Source organism: Chiloscyllium plagiosum, unplaced genomic scaffold (genome assembly GCF_037043375.1).
Source record: "Chiloscyllium plagiosum isolate Xiang-an unplaced genomic scaffold, Cpla_swu_hap1 HiC_scaffold_4, whole genome shotgun sequence".
Classification (NCBI taxonomy): Eukaryota; Metazoa; Chordata; class Chondrichthyes; order Orectolobiformes; family Hemiscylliidae; genus Chiloscyllium; species Chiloscyllium plagiosum.
Genome location: NW_028270142.1, coordinates 20027661 through 20045400, shown reverse-complemented (window position 1 = coordinate 20045400; position 17740 = coordinate 20027661). Strand labels below are relative to the sequence as shown.

At 39.4% G+C, this 17740-nt stretch overlaps 1 protein-coding gene across 6 annotated transcripts in view; it reads left to right on the top strand.

Moving 5' to 3' along the window:
- Positions 1–17740, top strand: part of LOC122549360 (lethal(3)malignant brain tumor-like protein 4) — a 312681-nt gene that overhangs the window by 209646 nt on the left and 85295 nt on the right. For all 6 annotated transcript variants that reach the window (XM_043689041.2, XM_087986018.1, XM_087986019.1 and 3 more), the window contains one exon: positions 5089–5162. In XM_043689041.2, the coding sequence (XP_043544976.2) occupies positions 5089–5162 (74 nt within the window). The remainder of the gene's footprint in view (positions 1–5088; positions 5163–17740) is intronic.

Here is a 17740-nt window from a genome sequence, read left to right as displayed (position 1 = left end):
ATCTGTGGATGAGTGCCATGCCTCTAGGAATTCCCTGGCTGTTCTCTGTTTGGCTTGTCCTATAATTTACTACTATTACAGGACAAGCCAAACAGAGAACAGCCAGGGAATTCCTAGAGGCATGGCACTCATCCACAGATTCAATCAATAAGCACATCGACCTGGACCCAATATACCGACCACTGCAGCGGACAGCTGGAACTGACAACCGGAAGTGGCAGATTCAAATCACTACAAATGCCGGAGGAAAGATCACAGAAGCACTTCACAGGAGGCTCCCAAGCACTGAGGATGTCACCTATACAGGGGACGAAACGTCTGCAACACAAATTCTCAGCTTGGCGAACAGAACCACAACATCCAGTGGAATTAGGTGGCACATTAGAACTTAGATTTCCTACAGTGTGGAAACATGCCATTTGGCCCAACAAGTCCATACTGACCCTCTGAAGAGCAACCCACCCAAACCCATTCCCCTACACTATTACTCTACACGTACCTCTGACAAATGCATCTGACCTACAAATCCCTGAACGCCACGGTCAGTTTAACATGGCCAATTCACCTAACCTGCACATCTTTGAAATGTGGGAGGAAGCTGGACACCCACGTAGCCATGGGGAGAATGTGCAAACACCACACCGACAGTCGCCCAAGGCTGGGACCAATCCCAGGTCCTTGGTGCTGTGAGGCAGCAGTGCTAACCACTGAACCACCATGTCACTGTCATGTTTGGAGATCAGAGAAGAAAATTATCTTTAATCAGTGCTAGAAGTTACACCAAAACACAAAGTGTTCCGCTTCTCTCTCAAAAACATTAGGGAGTGGTGTGCTTTAAGCACTTCCACCGCAACTTTACAATTTTTAGCCACTAAGAACCTGGCAGTTGGTTGCCCTCCAATCAGCGATGGTGTTGGGGCAGGAGTGCTCCTGAATCAGGTTGTCCAACGGGAGGGGGGAGCTCCTCCAGCACCTCGGGATCAGCAGCCACTCTTTGGAAACTGATGGAGTTTATTTTCACATTTTGTGAAAGCCACTCTGCCTAGTCATGGTCCTGCTGGCACAAATCATCCAGGGAATGGTCAGCAACGGCATCTGCACCCGGCCAGGCGTATCTCACATAAAGACTCAGTCCTCCAACCCCCTTGTGTCCCTGAACCCTGAGCCCAAGATGTTAGCCTGCACATGATACCAGTTAATGTTGGCCAGCCACACATCCTCTTAATAGCTATTTATTCATAATAATAATTAGCTTTGATCCACTCCAAAGCTGAACTAATTTGAAATGGTTCAGGAACTTGGCAAGGAGGTCAGTGATGACATGTTGTGAACCTTGACCATTTTAACAATTACGCCCACCAAATCTTTGCTGTTATCATACCTACCAAGTTTTGACTTATGCTTTCCTCCGCGAACCCTCTCCAAAATACAACACATCATGAGATAGATGAAGGAAGATTTCTGCACTGAGGCCTACTGCTCCCTCACCAGGTTTTCCCCTTCTTTACCTATTAGGAATGTTGCTTTCCCTTTCTGCACTTGTCCAGTCCAAACAACTAGAAGGAGAGGGTCAGAGTCCTCAAAGCATTGCCCTCCCTATAAGTGACAAAGACTTTAGCTTACCAGCCCCATCATTGGGAGGGTGACAGTCAGTCCAAGCTGCAGGAGAAACCTTGACGTTGCCTGTGGACGATGAAGATCTTGTGGTAGCCTTACCTCTGAAAATCCTGATGATGTACATTTGCACTGAGATGAGTTCCACAAAACAGGCAAACAAGCTTGGGTGTTTGCACTATCAGGTGCACAGCCACTGCTACCAAGTGCTGCAGCATTTTAGCACAACTAGGATTTTGTAGCCAAGTATTACAAGCTGACAGTGAAAACCCAGCGGGATTCCTGAGATGTACAGTTCACTAACTCCAAAATGATAAAACCCGGTTATGGTTCTGTAGCATCAAGGAGAGACACACTAGCCCTAGGCAAATAATTCTGATTAATTTTCCACTTCAACACACCGCTCTGTTCCCTGGACAACATCTCTGTCTCGGGCTTGCTGCAGTGCTCCAGCTAAGCTCAGTGCAAGCTGGAAAAGCAGCACCTCAAATTTCGTGTGGGAATTCTACAGCCTTCTGGACTCTATATCGAGTTCAACAGTTTTGGGTCTTCATCACCTTCTCCCACATCCTTGCCCTAACCCTCACACATCAGGCCTTGTCAACACAGGAGCTGCTATGACACACCACCCTTGTCATCTACTAATAGTCCCCATTAGCAGCTACTCATTCTCTCAGCCTGATTTTTACCCAATGCTGCTTCCAACTGTTTTGTCTCTGCTTAGGCTCTATCATTTATTTCTCCTTCCTCCCCTCACCCCATCTTCCGCACAAGTACCAACCCTTTTCCTCGCAACAATCAGTTCTGAAGAAGGGTCACTGGACCAGAAACGTTAACTCTGCTTTCTCTGCACAGATACTGCCAGACCTTACTGGGTTTTTCCAGCACGTTTTGCTGTTGATGAATTTGTATGTGATCCAGAGCTTGGAAGGACGACATAGTATCCAATCCCTTAAAACAAATTACCTTTAATTCTCTTGAGTATGTGGAAAACATGATAAACCTTATATATTAATGCACATTTAAAATGGGCTTTTAAGTAAATTATTAAAGGGAAGTGATTGATTTCTGAATCATGAATCCTAATTCCACACACGCACTGTCTCAAACATAAATCTAATTAAGTCGTATCTAATTGGTTATTATTTATTCTTGTGAATTGCCTTTAATCTCTAATCTGGCTGCAGAATGCTGCAGGCTTCAGTATGTAGAGTGAACTGATTTGACTAATCTATGACAATGCATTTTTTCATCATTTTTGTGCTAGTTTGGGCACCAAACAAAATGAAACATTTTCTGATTTATTATGCAGCTACAAGATTCATTACTTATGGTAGTTTTATAAGGTTTGTTTGTCACATAAGGTTTTCATTTTGAACAAATTCAAAGACTTCAAACTCTCTCATGGTTTCCAGACCATTAATTCATAGGATGTTACAGCGCTGAAGCAGGTTTTTGATCCTTCAAAACTTCCAAGTTTTGATCTCCGCAAGTGTCATCTATGTCACTTTCATTTTCCTGCACATTCCCTTTTAGTATCCCCAGAACATTAGCCTCAGGCTCTGAAATACTAGTCCAGCGATATCTCCTCACCCCTGCTAATACGTTGGTAAAATGATGCTGTCCCTCAGCCGTCAGCTGTGTTTTTTCTCATCCTTCTTAAGAAAAAGCATGCCCAGAACTGCACACAATACTTCACCTATGGCCTAACAAAATCCTTCTCCAAATGCAACATCTTCAGAGATGAATCTGACAGAGACCAATTTACAGTTTACCAACTGAAAAATCAATAGTGTGCTGATTTGCTGCTATTCATTGTCACTGAAAGAAAGAAAAGTAAATAAATGCCTTTATCTTGAAGAAACAAACTCCTCTGCTTCACATAAAACACTTTGCAGTTCTATTATGCATGTGAACAGAACAACCATTTTGCACACACAAAGACGGATCAGAGAAATATCTCCACAGTGTATCTACACTCCTATTTACTACGGCTTTGTTCAAGAAGCATTACTGACTTTTCCCCTAATAAACAAAAACAGAAATTGCTGGAAAAATTCAACACATCTGGTAGCACCTGTGGAAAAAACACAGTTAGCACCTCTTCAGGGTGGTTCACCGAAACTCAAACCATTAACTCTCTTTTCTCTCCACACATGCTGCCAGACCTGAGTTTCAGATCTGTCTGAAAATTTTGATTGTGATTGTTTCAGATCTGTCCATCTATAGTTCTTCATTTTAGTCACAGAGATGTACAGTAAAGAATTGGTCCAACTCGTCCATGCCAACCAGATATCCTAACCTCATCTAGTCCCATTTGCCAGAATTTGGCCCATATCTGTCTAAATCCTTCCTATTCATATACCCATCCAGATCCCTTTTAAATGCTGTAATTGTACCAGCCTTTACACTTCCTCTGGCAGCTCATTCCATACGCACACCACCCCCTTCGTGAAAAAGTTGCCCCTTAGGTCTCTTAAATCTTTTGCCTCTCACCTTAAACCTACGCCCTGAGGTTGAGGACTCCTCTACTTTGGAGAAGAGATCTTGGCTATTCACCCTATCCATGCTTCTCATGATTTTACAAACTTCTGTCAGGTCACCCCTCAGCATCTGACGCTCCGGAGAAAATAGCCCCAGCCTATTCAGCATCTCTCTTAAGCTCAAACCCTCCAACCCTGGCAACATCCTTGAAAATCTTTTTCTGAACTTTTTCAAGTTTAACATCTTCCCTGTAACAGGAGACCAGAATTGAATGCAGTATTCCAAAAGTGGCCTAGCCAATGTCTTGGGCAAAAGTGAGGACTGCAGATGCTGGAGATTAGAGTCAAGAGTGTGGTGCTGGAAAAGCACAGCAGGTCAGGCAGCATCTGAGGAGCAGGAGAGTCGACCTTTTGAGCAAAAGCCCTTCATCAGGAATCATTCCAGATGAAGGGCTATTGCCCGAAACATCGACTCTCTTGCACCTCTGTGGCTGCCTGCCCTGCTGTGCTTTTGCAGCATCATACTCTTAACTAATGTCCTGTACAGTCGCAACATGACATCCCAACTCCTATACTCAATGCACTGACCAATAAAGGCAGGCGTACCATATGCTGCCTTCACTATCCTGTCGACCTGGACTCTACTTTTAAAGAGCTATGAATCTGCATTCCAAGGTTCCTTCATTTGGCAACACTCCCCAGGACTGTACCATTAAATGTTGAAACCTTGCCCTGATTTACCTGTTTTAATTATTTATTTTGTCTCATAAGTAGAGCTGCACCTATGAAAATACCTTTATACAGCACTGAAATGTGCACCTAGATAATGTGCTATTGTCTTCAACTTGTGAGCTTTTGCACTGAGGATCAGGCTATCACCTGGACCTTAGTGAATAATACCTGTGGTCATTGTAGTATTCAATCAGAAGCTTAGGGCTGTAGTGATTGAGTTTCATTATACAGACTGAACTTTCCTCTGCTTTTCTGCTAGGCTCACTCGACCGGCAAAATACATGAAAATGAAAGAGGAAACAGATGATGTTGACCTGCATAGTTTCCTCAAAGGTAATAAGTTTTTTTGGAACTAATTTGCTAATATGTAACATTTTAGTCATGGTGTAATGGGTAGTACACTCTCTCCTCAGCTAGATAGTTGTGGATTCAAATCTTACCCAGGATTGAGCACAAAGGTAAGAGCTCCAATTTAGTCATGACGGATGATGTTTGAAGGGTTTTTTTTTTGACTAAATGTCAAACTCAGACCCTGACTTGGTTCTCAAATATAACTGTCTTGAAGAAAAGCCAGTATTTATTCCTCAGTTAACATCACATAAATCAGATTATTTTGTCATTATCCCAGTGTTATTTGTAAGAGCTTGCTGTCTGTAGATTGGCTTCCTACGATAGCGATTATAGGTTAAAACCACATCATTAGCTGCGCTTTCCAATATCCAGCGATTGTCAAAATTGCCATTATATGTGCAAATGGACCCGGCAATTCAAACTAAGAACTGGTAGTGATTTGAAAAACATATTAAACGAGTGAAACAAAGCAACAAGATGATAATGATACAGGTTCCATTCTTATAGCCTTCAGTTTCTCTCCTCATCAGGTATTTGTGAGCAGTTTTTTTTTTAAGACATACCACTCTGTATTTACTGCCTTGCTGGAGAATTCATATCCCAAATGTCTTCCTTTTTCCACTTTTATCAGCAGCCCAGATTATTTTTACATATCTCTGTTGTCCCGATTTTGAGCTGCTATGAACAAGCTTATCCTTTGAAAGCCTTTATCGTGAAAGTTCACTCTGGTCTGTATTTCTTACACCTTATTCCAAGACTTCTACTCTTAAAAGAAGCTGACAGGAGATGTGCTAGAGTGATGTGCTTGATCGAATCACTGAATGTCTCTGATGGAATAAATCAGAAAATTAAGGTTATACAGGATAAAAATACATTTCTGAAAATCAGCTGTGGTGAGGCACCTTGTACGTCTCAATCATACATTGAAATTGACATAATTTTCTTGTGTGGGAGAGACGTTTCACTATATTTTGAAAATTAACCCTTTCTTTTGTTTTGTTGGTTGAAAAATCTGTTTTAAAGCTAGTTGTTGGACAATAATAATGATTTAAAACAAAACTAACTATCCTCACTTGGTTTTCTTTTCGTCAAAAAGATGTTACAGTAGTTTGTCTAGGTGCTAAACCCTGTCATTTCTTGGCAGATTGTGTCAAAAACACAGGACAACCCCTCAGCAAAGGTTTTGACCCATATTCAGTCAGCAAAGACTCACCCACATGCTCCAACCTTTTAAGTGAATAAGATATTGCTGTAAACCAAAGGCAGGCTGTGCCAGTCACAATGCTTAGAAGAGATGAGAATCATGAAAGAAACAGCTCAATATATTGTAGTGTTTAGAACGAGGTTTGCCAGCTGGATCACATTGAGTATGAGTTCCCTGATTGGGGCTGTCAACCTAGGCTCATCCAGGAGCCTTGGCTGACTCATGTAAACAGGAGACTCTGGATTCTTCTCACTCTATGGACTGGCTCTGAGCTAGCTGGTCAGACTCCATGGACTGTGCACCTGTAAATAAAGGGTGACAGTGACAGGATACTGGCCTTTGTGGAGTTATTTCACTTATGTTGTGGGGGGAGATAATAGAGGATGCGAGGGACAAGGGTAATGTTGGAATGGTGGTATGGTTATTGTCAGCAGCACCCTGGGAGGGTAATGCAGTACTCTGTTTGGCATGACAACTTGATATGTCTAGAGCTCTCAGTGGGTTATGTGGGGAGATGAACAGTTAAATAAACAAATTGGGTGTGGATGTGGGTAAGACAAAAGTTATTTGGGAAGACTATCAAGAAGGGACTATGAAGATTTGGGGTATCCTGGACTGAAAGGCTAACTTTGTGTCTCATTGTGTGAAGCACAGTTACTTTTTCCTTCCATCGTGATGTAGTTAGCAAGTGCGTAGTGGCTGCCACCACTTCCGGTGTGGGTAGCGTGAGTGCTTCATTCTGTGAAGGAGGCCATTCCACTTTCATGCGATGTGAGGCCTTTCAAAGGAAAATAGTATTGAGCAGATGATCTCACAGTTCAAGGGAAAGGCACCTGCCAACTTAATATTTTATGTGAACTTCCGGTGAATTTAGCAGTTTTTCACTATTAGTGTATGAGTGTTAAATTCTTCAGTTAAGGTTTAAAACATATTTCTAACTGTTCAAGATTTTAAATTCTGCTTTTTTATCCTGTTTCTCTACTGTTTCCTGGATTTCCCACCTTTTTAATGAACCAACTGGTGATTGCTTTTGTAGTCAAGGTGGCATTTTCTCACTTCTCCATGTGGAAAATAAGATGTCTTCCCATATTTCATGTTCTAAACCCCAAAGGACTACTTTGAGCACAGTTTTTAAATTAAGTTCCTGGTCACATCACTGTGAATGTGAGCATAACTAAAGCCTTTCTTATAGAACTTTGTCGGGTGCCGTCAGGAAGTCTGATTGCAACACATTCTACGGCATGCTGCTTTCTATTTAGGATGTTGCTTCCTCAAAAAAGTAAAGATGTGCGGTCAGATACAGCTTCCCTTTTTACGTCCACATGAGTTGCTTTTTATTTAGATTAGTGTATTGATTTTCAAGTTTACACCTGATACTTCCTTGACTTTGTAAAATAATTGATGCATGAGTGTCTCATTTTTGAATATGAGCACTGTATTGGCCTGCTTCGAATCCCCTGGCACTTACCCAGTTTCAATGACACCCACATTGCATTATAAATATTATTCTGGAAACTTTAGCATTCTGGAATGATACAACTTATTCAAGCAGGCATTTGATTTAAATTTCCAGTTTTTATCACATGGATAATAATTTGATACAAGAGCTTTGCTACCTGTCATAGAATCTGACAATTTTCTTTTTAATATTGCACTGGGCTGAATTTTATCAGCACTGAACAGTGTGGAAAATGGCAAGTCATTTAGGGAAATGGAGCTAGATTGGAAAGATGAACTTCTTGACGTCTAAAAAAAACTGTCTGAATGCCAACCAAGATTTGAATGTCAAGGTGAGAATCCCACATGTCAGCAATGAGAAGCCTGTTTGCATGCTTTTAGAAATCATTAGTACGGTGATAAAAGATGGTACATATAAATTTTTTGAGAGTTTGAAATTCAAACTAGTGGCACATGGGTGTGGTTTATTTTGTGAAGGGTTTACCAATTAACCAAAGTGTTGGTCTTTGCAGAACAATGATTTAAACCAGTGTGTGTCAACTCTGTAGGCTTCCTGGAGGGTTAATAGAAATATGTTTGTACCATGATGTTGACTATAAATCTGTTGGTGTTCAAAAGGCAAGCAGCTCCCGTTTGTTCCATTAGGAAAACATAGCTTTTTTATCTTTGTTTTTCATGTTCAGTAAAAGTTTTCATTTGAAGGCTTTCCAGCATGTAATTCTATCACAGTGAACAATGACAAGATGTCATGCCAGTCTGGGCATTAGAGAAAGAGGGGCGCTCCCTTTATTGATTTTGTAGCTATGTGATTGCAGTTATCTAAGACAGGCAGTCAACTACTTGTAGCAATTTTCAGATAGTTTATTGAATTTGTTAGGTAGCAGTAGTTTAGGTATGATGCATTAGTTAATTAGGCAAAGAAATTATATGACCACAACAGATGAGAATTCTTCATCAATCTCATTACTTTCCAGCAGGATGGAGGATCAGAGTGGTTGTTTTAAAGTGGTGTTTATGTCTGTTGTCTTCCCTCTGACTGATGTAAGGGAACTCCTGGTCTACTTGCAAGAAGATGGTGGCTGTTTCCCTGGATACTCTCAGTTGTAACTGTCTCTGACCAACTATCCCCATTGACGTACCTCATTTTGGTAGCTGACCATTTACAATGTATCAAACAACTGTTTGAACCCTCTCAGACAATGACCATGGCCAGCTGCTCGTGATGCCAAGACGACCATTGTCTCATTCCTATTTGATGCTTAGTTTTTACTCTTTAAAAGAACAAAATTTTTTTCCAAAACATCACATTGGTAATAAAATAGTATAGTAAATCTTTGACATGAGTAATGCTCATAATTTTTGTCTGTTTTCATAGACAACTGTTTATATTTGGAAAAGTCTAGATACTGTTGTAACATTCAGACTACATAAAAGATACTAAATATGAAACACTGAAAGAGTTACAGTTTTAAAGAGGACCCCAATTCCAGTACTATGGACAGGGTTCTGGGATGGAAAAACACTTTGGACAGGTAACCTGTCTCAGTTAATCATTGTAGCTACAGTTACATTGACTTGCAGTAAAACAGCTTATGATATATAGAGGCAATATATTTTTGAATCTGATATTCAGTTTTCAGCAAAGTGTCACTCACACCACGTACATGTTGTCAGAAGCTTTTCATTTTCATTTCCCTCCCACTGTCTGTATTGTAAAAGTCTATTCATGGCTAGCAGCACCTTTGATCTGATGTACACCTGGGCTTTAAAGATAGCACTGGGTCCCAGTCGTGTACTGCTTGTGAGTCCAAAATAGTACGAGCACGGTACGTAGATACTGAGTTGAGCAGTATAAAATTATACGAGAAATCTTGTTAGAGGGCTCTGAGAAGAACGTTTCATAAAACTCTCTGATATTGAAAATTAGCTGATTTCTGGCAATCCTCAATTTAGTGAATGTAAAATTGATGCCACCTGGTCACCATCCATGTTATCTGTATGAAACTTGTCCAGTTGCTTCTTATCCATTTTAAGATGGTTAGCTCAATAATATTAAAGCCTAATATTAGTGTAAAATATAAAAAAAATGTCAAAAGAGTTTAATTTTCCCTGAGTTAGTCCTCATTGAAAGGTGAATAACAATCTGGACAGAATAAAGAAATGCAAGTTCATAGACAAATATTTCCATTCAGTGTTCCTTTGAAATAATTCTGAAATCGAAGGCCAACATGTTATTTACTACAAAGATACTCTGAGACTGCAGATGTTTATATGCTACATTATCCCTCCCTACTGTAGTTACATATTAGTTTTGCTTTAAAATTAGTTTTGTATTAAAATTATATGTGAATGGAGACTGATGTTGCTAATAAATTACGACCTTTCTCCGAAATAATTTTAAAAGCACATTGGTGATCTTGTACAGTGTATTATAATCCCTTGGGAATTGCAATAGTTGACTAATATTTCTTGCAAAATGAGCTGTTGTTCTCAACTGTACCTCAGGGAACAGAGGTAAGCAAAGACAATAACCTTGAAATTGCTATTGGAGATATTACCTGATGAATACTTAGCCTTTTCTTATTAATCTCAACTAGGTTAATGTCCCTGCTCCAGTAACAGTTAAAACAATGTTTTATAAACAAGTTGAACATTCATCTGCTAACATTGCCAAGAGTTATTTCATTACAGAAGTCAGAAGAAAATTTAATGTAGGTGATTACCCTAAACGATTCTTTCTCAATGGTTGCCAGCAGTGTGTGGTAACACAAATGTTCAAGCAGCATGTTTTTAACTGACTGCTGAGCTGGGGGGACATTCAGAAAGGAAAATGTGACAGAGAATCAAATACAATACAATAAAGAGGAAAAGGTCAATATGAAACATAGCAAATAGCAACCTTACCAATGTGTACAGTTAATGGCAAGACCCTGAATAACATTGATGTGTAGAGGGATTTTGGGGTTCAAGTCCATAGCTCCTTGAAAATGGCCATGTAGGTAGTTAGAGTGGTAAAGAAGGCATACGGCATGTTTCTCTTTATTGGTCAGGAAATTGAGTACAAGAGTCAGGATATCATTTGCAGCTTTATAAGACTCTTATTTGGCCACACTTAGAGTATTGTTTTCAATTCTGATTGCTACATTATAGAGAGGATTCAGAAGAGGTTTACCAGGATTCTTCCTGGATCAGAGGGTATGAGCTATAAGGAAAGACAAGAAAAACTCAGGCTGTTTTCTCTGGAGCAGCAGAGGCTAAAGGGAGACTCGCGAGAAGTCTATAAAATTATGAGATGCATAGATAGGGTTGATGTTTAGAATCTTTTTTCCAGAGTTGAAATGCCTAATACAAGGGAGCATACATTTAAGGTGAGGGGGAAAGTTCAAAAGAAATGTGAGGGGCAAGTTTTTTACACAGTCGCAGGAGTCTGGAATGCACTGCCAAGGCTGATGGTGGAGGTAGATATGATAGGGAAATTTAAGGAACTTGTGGATAAGCACATTAATATGGAAAAGGATATGGACCAAGGGCAGGCAGAAGGGATTAGTTTAATTTTATGTCGTGTTCGGTACAACATTGTGGGCCAAAGGGCCTGACCCTGTGCTGCACTGTCCTATCTTTTATATTCTGTGTGGTTTTCTCAATCGTTTACCTCTGTCATCCTGATCCTCCCCTAATTCCACAACCTTCCATGATCTCTACACTTCTCTAATTCTGTCTATTCTTTGCATATCCCTAGTTTAATCTCTCTATCATTCATTTTCTCCGGCACCAAGTTCTGGATAATGGCCTCTTTGAAATTCTCTGCCTCGTTCTTATCTCTCTTCCTGCATGACTCAACTTTAAGGCTAAATCTTTGACTAAGCTTTTGATCAACTTCCTAAAGTCTCTATATTTGATTCAGTGCCTCGTTTTGCTTTGTGATATTCCTGTGAAGTATCTTGAGCTGTTTTACTGAAAATACTATATAAATACAATTTGCTATATTGCTGGAGACTATTAATCACTGTAGGAATTTTTCACAAAAGAGATTTTTTTAAATTCACTCATGGGATATGGGCATCGCTGGCTGGGTCAGTGTTCATTGCCTGTCCTGAGGTGCCCTCAAGAAAGTGTTTGTGAACTACCTTCTTAACCCATTTGCTGTAGGTATACCCACAATGCCATCAGGAATTTGACACAGTGACAAAAATATTACAACTTTACAGCTAAACAGATGTTATTGTTTTACAAATGCATGCTCGCATCATAATTGTCTGACCATCACAGTTATGAGGATAGATTGAATGGTTTGGGGCCGTTTCCTGGGCAGAAAATGGCTGACAGGCTTTTGGAAAGAAGGTTTGAATGCCGTGAGCAGGCTGGATAGAGTAGACAAAGGAAGCTGTTTCCATTGATGAAAGAAACAACAGAGGGCATAAATTTAAAAGTGATGGGCAAAAGTGAAGCAAGAGTGACACAACGTTTTTACTCTGCGAGTCGTTAGGATACAGAAACCACTTCCTGGAAATGTAGTGGAGACAGATTAAATTGAGACGTTCAAGAGAGCTTTGGAAGATCATTGGGATAGAAATGGTGTTCAGGGAAATGGGAAAAAGGCAGGAGATTGGCACCAGAGAATAGAAACAGTGTTAGCATGATAGGCCAAATGACATACTCCTGTCCCTATTGCTTATTGTCTTATAGTCCTATCACGCTGTTCATTCAGAGGAAACTGCAACATTACACAATGACTGGGCAAGTTGCTTTTGGATGGACTGGATTACGTCTACTTGCTCATGTGAGTCTTGTTGGACAGGCACTTTCACGCTGTATTATAGTGCTGTAGTGAGACCCAGTCTCACTGCAAAGGTTCATAATCTCTCTAGTTATTAAGGAACGATTACACCTCTGCCCATTCTGTGATTCTTAACCAGTTATCTCTCCTAATGTTGAGCAGTCAGAACAGAATTTTTTTGTTCTTTGATAGCTTATACTAAATTATTGTTACATTAGACCACAATCTTAAATATTTCATTCTTGATGGCAACATCCTCTGGTTTATAAAGAGGTTAAACATAACTCATTGTCCACCCATGGAAATTTTGGAGTCGACAATTTTGTTGCATTCCCACAAGAACTTTTTTCCACCAAGCTATTACTAGATATAACAAACTGTTTACCTAAGGTCTAGAATGGGACATGACATTAACATGGGATGTTTAGTTAAAGCCTATTATGGAGCTCAACATTTGTAGAATAAAAATTTAAAATGTCTTTAAATACAAGCAAAAATTTTTTTTGTTAGATGATTACACTGAATAATAAATGCAAGAAAGCAGGCTGATTAATTCACTTAATGATTAGGCTTAATAATTTCAACATAATGAACTCAAATCCGTTAGTTCAAATTAAAGCACTAATTATAAATATAGATCTGCCACTACATATTTAGCTTGAAGATCCTAAACTGATCACACTACCACTGCTGTTGCTATGGTAATGGTTCCCATGCTGAAAAAAGAGCCTGACTTGTGTAGTACTTGTTATTTATATTTATTAATTGCTGTGTTTTGCGTTGTCAGTCATCAAGAAAGCCCATCATTATAGACTAATATTTTTTAAAAAGCAATGTAAAATTCATCAAACAGTTGCAGTTGAGTTTTAGTCAGTTTTCAGATTTGAAGTGAAAGATGATGTCATTCTTATCAAACATTGACTGCTGAAAGTTATTTATCATCTTTAAATAAACAGTTTTCTTTTAAAAATTGAAATGAATGGAAAATCTACAGGACCATAGATATTGATAAAATGTTCGGATAACAAATACACGGTCATTTTTTTCCAGACAGACCGAGATCCCATAACCTCCAGGATAGCCAAAAGCATACAAGTCTTGAACCTGCTGGAAATATGTTGTTTCTAGCATTGGGAGCTCAAAAAAAATCAAAACTGAGGAAACATTAAATGGACCCAACCACTTATCCTTAAAGTGCAATATACACATCGAAAAAAAGTTCTGACTGTTTATTTTAACCTTTCCAAAGTTTACACATAACATGTAATAATATACATGTAAAGAACAGAAAGGACTTAAATAAATATTTTATGATAATTTTATTAAATCAAATATTTCTATCATATGGATATGGTGTTCATCAAAACTATCTAGACATACCCTTTCAAATAAACTGTCGAGTCACACTTTAGCAACAGAGTACAGTGTAATCTACTTGGTAACAAAAAAGAAAGTTGAGGGAGATGATAAGCTTTAATGTACCATAGCTTTTATGGCACAAGTTGGCATTTGTATGTGCCTTTGCAGCAGGGCTCAAGGATCTGCCAGTAACTTCATGTTAACCTCAAGTAAATAAATGGTCAGTGTGGCAGAGCCTGAAGATACAATTGGTACTGCGCACACAGTCTGGCTCTGGTGCCCACGAATCTCTTTGACAGATTTTCTTCACCTTGTGATACTTCAACCATAAACTGACATATTTCAAATGCAAAAGGGCAACAGAAGAATAATTTCAGCTACAGCAGATATCGCAAAACAGCGAGGCACTCTGCATAATCTTTCAGATAGATGACCAGTGCTACCAAAGTTTTTTCTTTGGGTGAGAGAATATCTGGTGGACCAGTCAAATGGTGCCTGATTCCCTTTTTGTTCCATCCTTTGCTGCTGCTTCTTCTTTATGATGGCAGGTGCTACTGTCCCCACTGTCATGCCTACTCCTGATTAGCCCGAACAAATGGTCAACAATCCAAAATCTTCTGGTCGGCTGACTCTGGGAGTTGTAGTCAGAACCAAGTTTAGTTGTTGATGGGCATAAATCAAAAATAACACTTGAAATGTTTTGGTCACAACGTGTAAACCGGCGTGTAAATTTGTTGATTTTAACCCAGTACAGATCAAGCATGCAGGGAGTGAAACTCAAAGCAGCATCCTGCCCCCGGTTTAAAGTTTTGAGAAGTGTGTGAGGCCCTTGCCGCCTCTTGAATACATTCAATGTTTTGGCATCAACCACTTCCTGTGGTAAAGAATTCATAACATTCTATGACTAAACTGGGCTCACTCTCAGGCTAGTGGTTTGCAGAAGGCTTGCTCTCAGGAACAACACATTTGCATGTTTGAATCTGGTTTGGCAAACAAGTTACCAGCCAGAACTAAGAAATATAAAACTTCCACATGCAAAATGGTGAACAAATAGGCCATCAAATAACTTGTCAATTGATAATCAGTCTCAGTCGCAGTCACTAAATCTAAGGTAGTACGCGTTGCAACAAAATGTCAAGTCTGTTTACATAATGAAGGTAAATTGTCAAATAAAATGCAACTGGCAAAAGATTTGAGCTATGATACTCAAATCTGTAACTAACACTGTAAAATTACTGTGAGATTACTGAAGCAAAATTTAAAAAATTATGTTATTTGGAACCACATAATATAAATTTAATAAATTACGCTAACATTTTCTGAAGGAGATGAAGTGAAAATTCACACAAAAATCAATGTCCGCTTGTAGTCTCTGTTTGTAAGACACATTGGAAAGAGCACAGAAAGCATCAACTTGATTGCCTACATCATATACCAATAAAGCAAAAACATGCAATGTTAGTGTTTGCTGAGTGGGATTAAAAAATGGGAGAAATAGGGATGGAGTATAAGAGCGTGAGGAAAACCAGGGAAAACGAATATAATTATTCTCCAATATACTTCTTTTCAACATTTCAGTGAATTATTTTTCAAACACATTTGGCTTTTTTTCCCTTCCTTCAGCATCTTTGAAACAACCTCAAGTGGATCAATATGCAATGCCAGCAGTTTTTGTGAAGTAATTCTTTATAGTACTGAAATGAATCCAAATGTTTGAATCTGTATTGTACTGCTCAAGTTTGTTTGGTTTGCAGCCAAGTTCTTAAAATACTACTACTTAGGCAGTCCCTTATAGTCAAGGATGACTTGTTTGCACTTTGATTTTGTGGTTTCTGAAATGCTAATAAGGCCAGTGCAGTATATGGATTCTGCCACAAGTGAAGCAGATGATGTAGCTGGGCTGTTTGGACGTTTGTGTGCTTTCTGTGATGTCTTGACTTTGCCTCTGCATGTTCCGATTAAGTCTCTCAAAGTGGTCACTGTCTGCTGGAATTATTCTTCTCCATGAGCCAAGATTTTCCATGAGTCAACAGGTACGTTTGATCTCTTCAGGGATGCTATGAAGATATCCCTCAGGTGTATCAATTGACTACTTGGGATCTCTGCTTCAGTAAACAAACAGATAATGACAAAATTATGAACAAATTGCTTTTCATCACATTAATACTTTGGGAAATAGGCCATTTAAATTTGCCAGCTAAGAGACTGAATATGCATTTGTTATGATGCATAGGTAAATTATAAGAATAACTAGCAGCAGAATGATAATGATTATAGAATCATACAACACAGAAACAGAGCCTTTGGTCCAACCAATCCTTGCTGACCATAACCCCAAGCTGGTCCCACCTGCCTATGTTTGGCCCATATCCCTCCAAAAATTTGTTATTGGTATACTTATCTAAATGTCTTTTAAAAGTTGTAACTGTACGAGCATCCATCATTTCTTCTGGAAGTTCATTCCACAAACGAGCTTCTCTGTGCAAAAAAATGCCCATCACGTTTTTTTTAATCTTTCTCTTCTCACCTTAACAAAATGCCCTCTCATCTTGAAATCCTTACCCTAAGGAAAAGCCATCTGCCATTCACTTTATCTATACCCCTCATTATTTTATAAACTTTTACAATATCACCTCTCAATCTCCTATGCTCCAGTGAAGAAAGACCCAGACTAGTTCTTTGGAGAAATGGCAAAAAAATAGGCCTTATAAGAAATGTCATCTCTGAAGTGACTGCATTAATCATGGTATTAGATATTTTTCTACTTTTGGTCAGTTATGAAGATGGCGAGGATGGAATGAAGGACACATCAGAATGGTTTTTAGGTCTAGCAAATACAGAAAAAACATGGGAATTTGCAAATGTTTAAGATCTTTTCACTGAGTCAATATTTTCCCAAATATCTGAATAAATAGTCTTTTTCTTAAATCATTCATGGAGTGTGGGCATCACTTGCTAGGTCAGCATTTATTGCTTATCCCTAATTTCCCCAGAGAAGATGGTACTGAGCTGCCTTCTGGAACTGCTTCAGAGTTTGGGTCTAGGAGCATCCACGTTGCTGGAAAGAAGAGAATTCTGGGATTATTATTAAGCAACAGTGAAGGACTGATAATATAGTTCTGAGTCTATAAAATGTGGCTTGATATGGAACTTGCAAGTGGTAGTGTTCCGATGAATCTGTAGTCCTTGTCCTTAGTGCTGGTAGAGGTTGCAGGATTGGAAGGTGCTATCAGAGGAGCTTTAGCAAATTATTGCAGTGCATTTGGGGCAGCACGGTGGCTCAGTGGTTAGCCTTGCTGCCTCATAGCACCAGGGACCCAGGTTCAATTCTCACCATTCTCTCCGTGTCTGTGTGGGTTTCCTCCAGGTAGTCCGCATCCTCCCACAATTCAAAAATGTGCAGGTCAGGTGAATTGGCCATGCTAAATTGCCCACAGTGTTAGGTGCATTAGTCAGGGGTAGAGGAATGGGTCTGGGTGGGTTACTCTTCAGAGGGTCAGTGTGGACTTGTTGGGCTGAAGGGCCTGTTTCATACTATTGGGAATCTAATCTAATCTAATCATCTTGAGATGGTACACCACTATCTGCTGGTGATAGACTGAGTAAATATTGAATGCACATAGATGAGGTGCCATTCAATTGGGGTGCTTTGTCCTGGATTGCATGAGGTCAGAAGTCAGACAACATCAGGTTATAGTCCAACTGGTTTATTTGAAATCATAGACTTTCAAAGTATTACCCCTTCATCATCTGAAAGCTTGT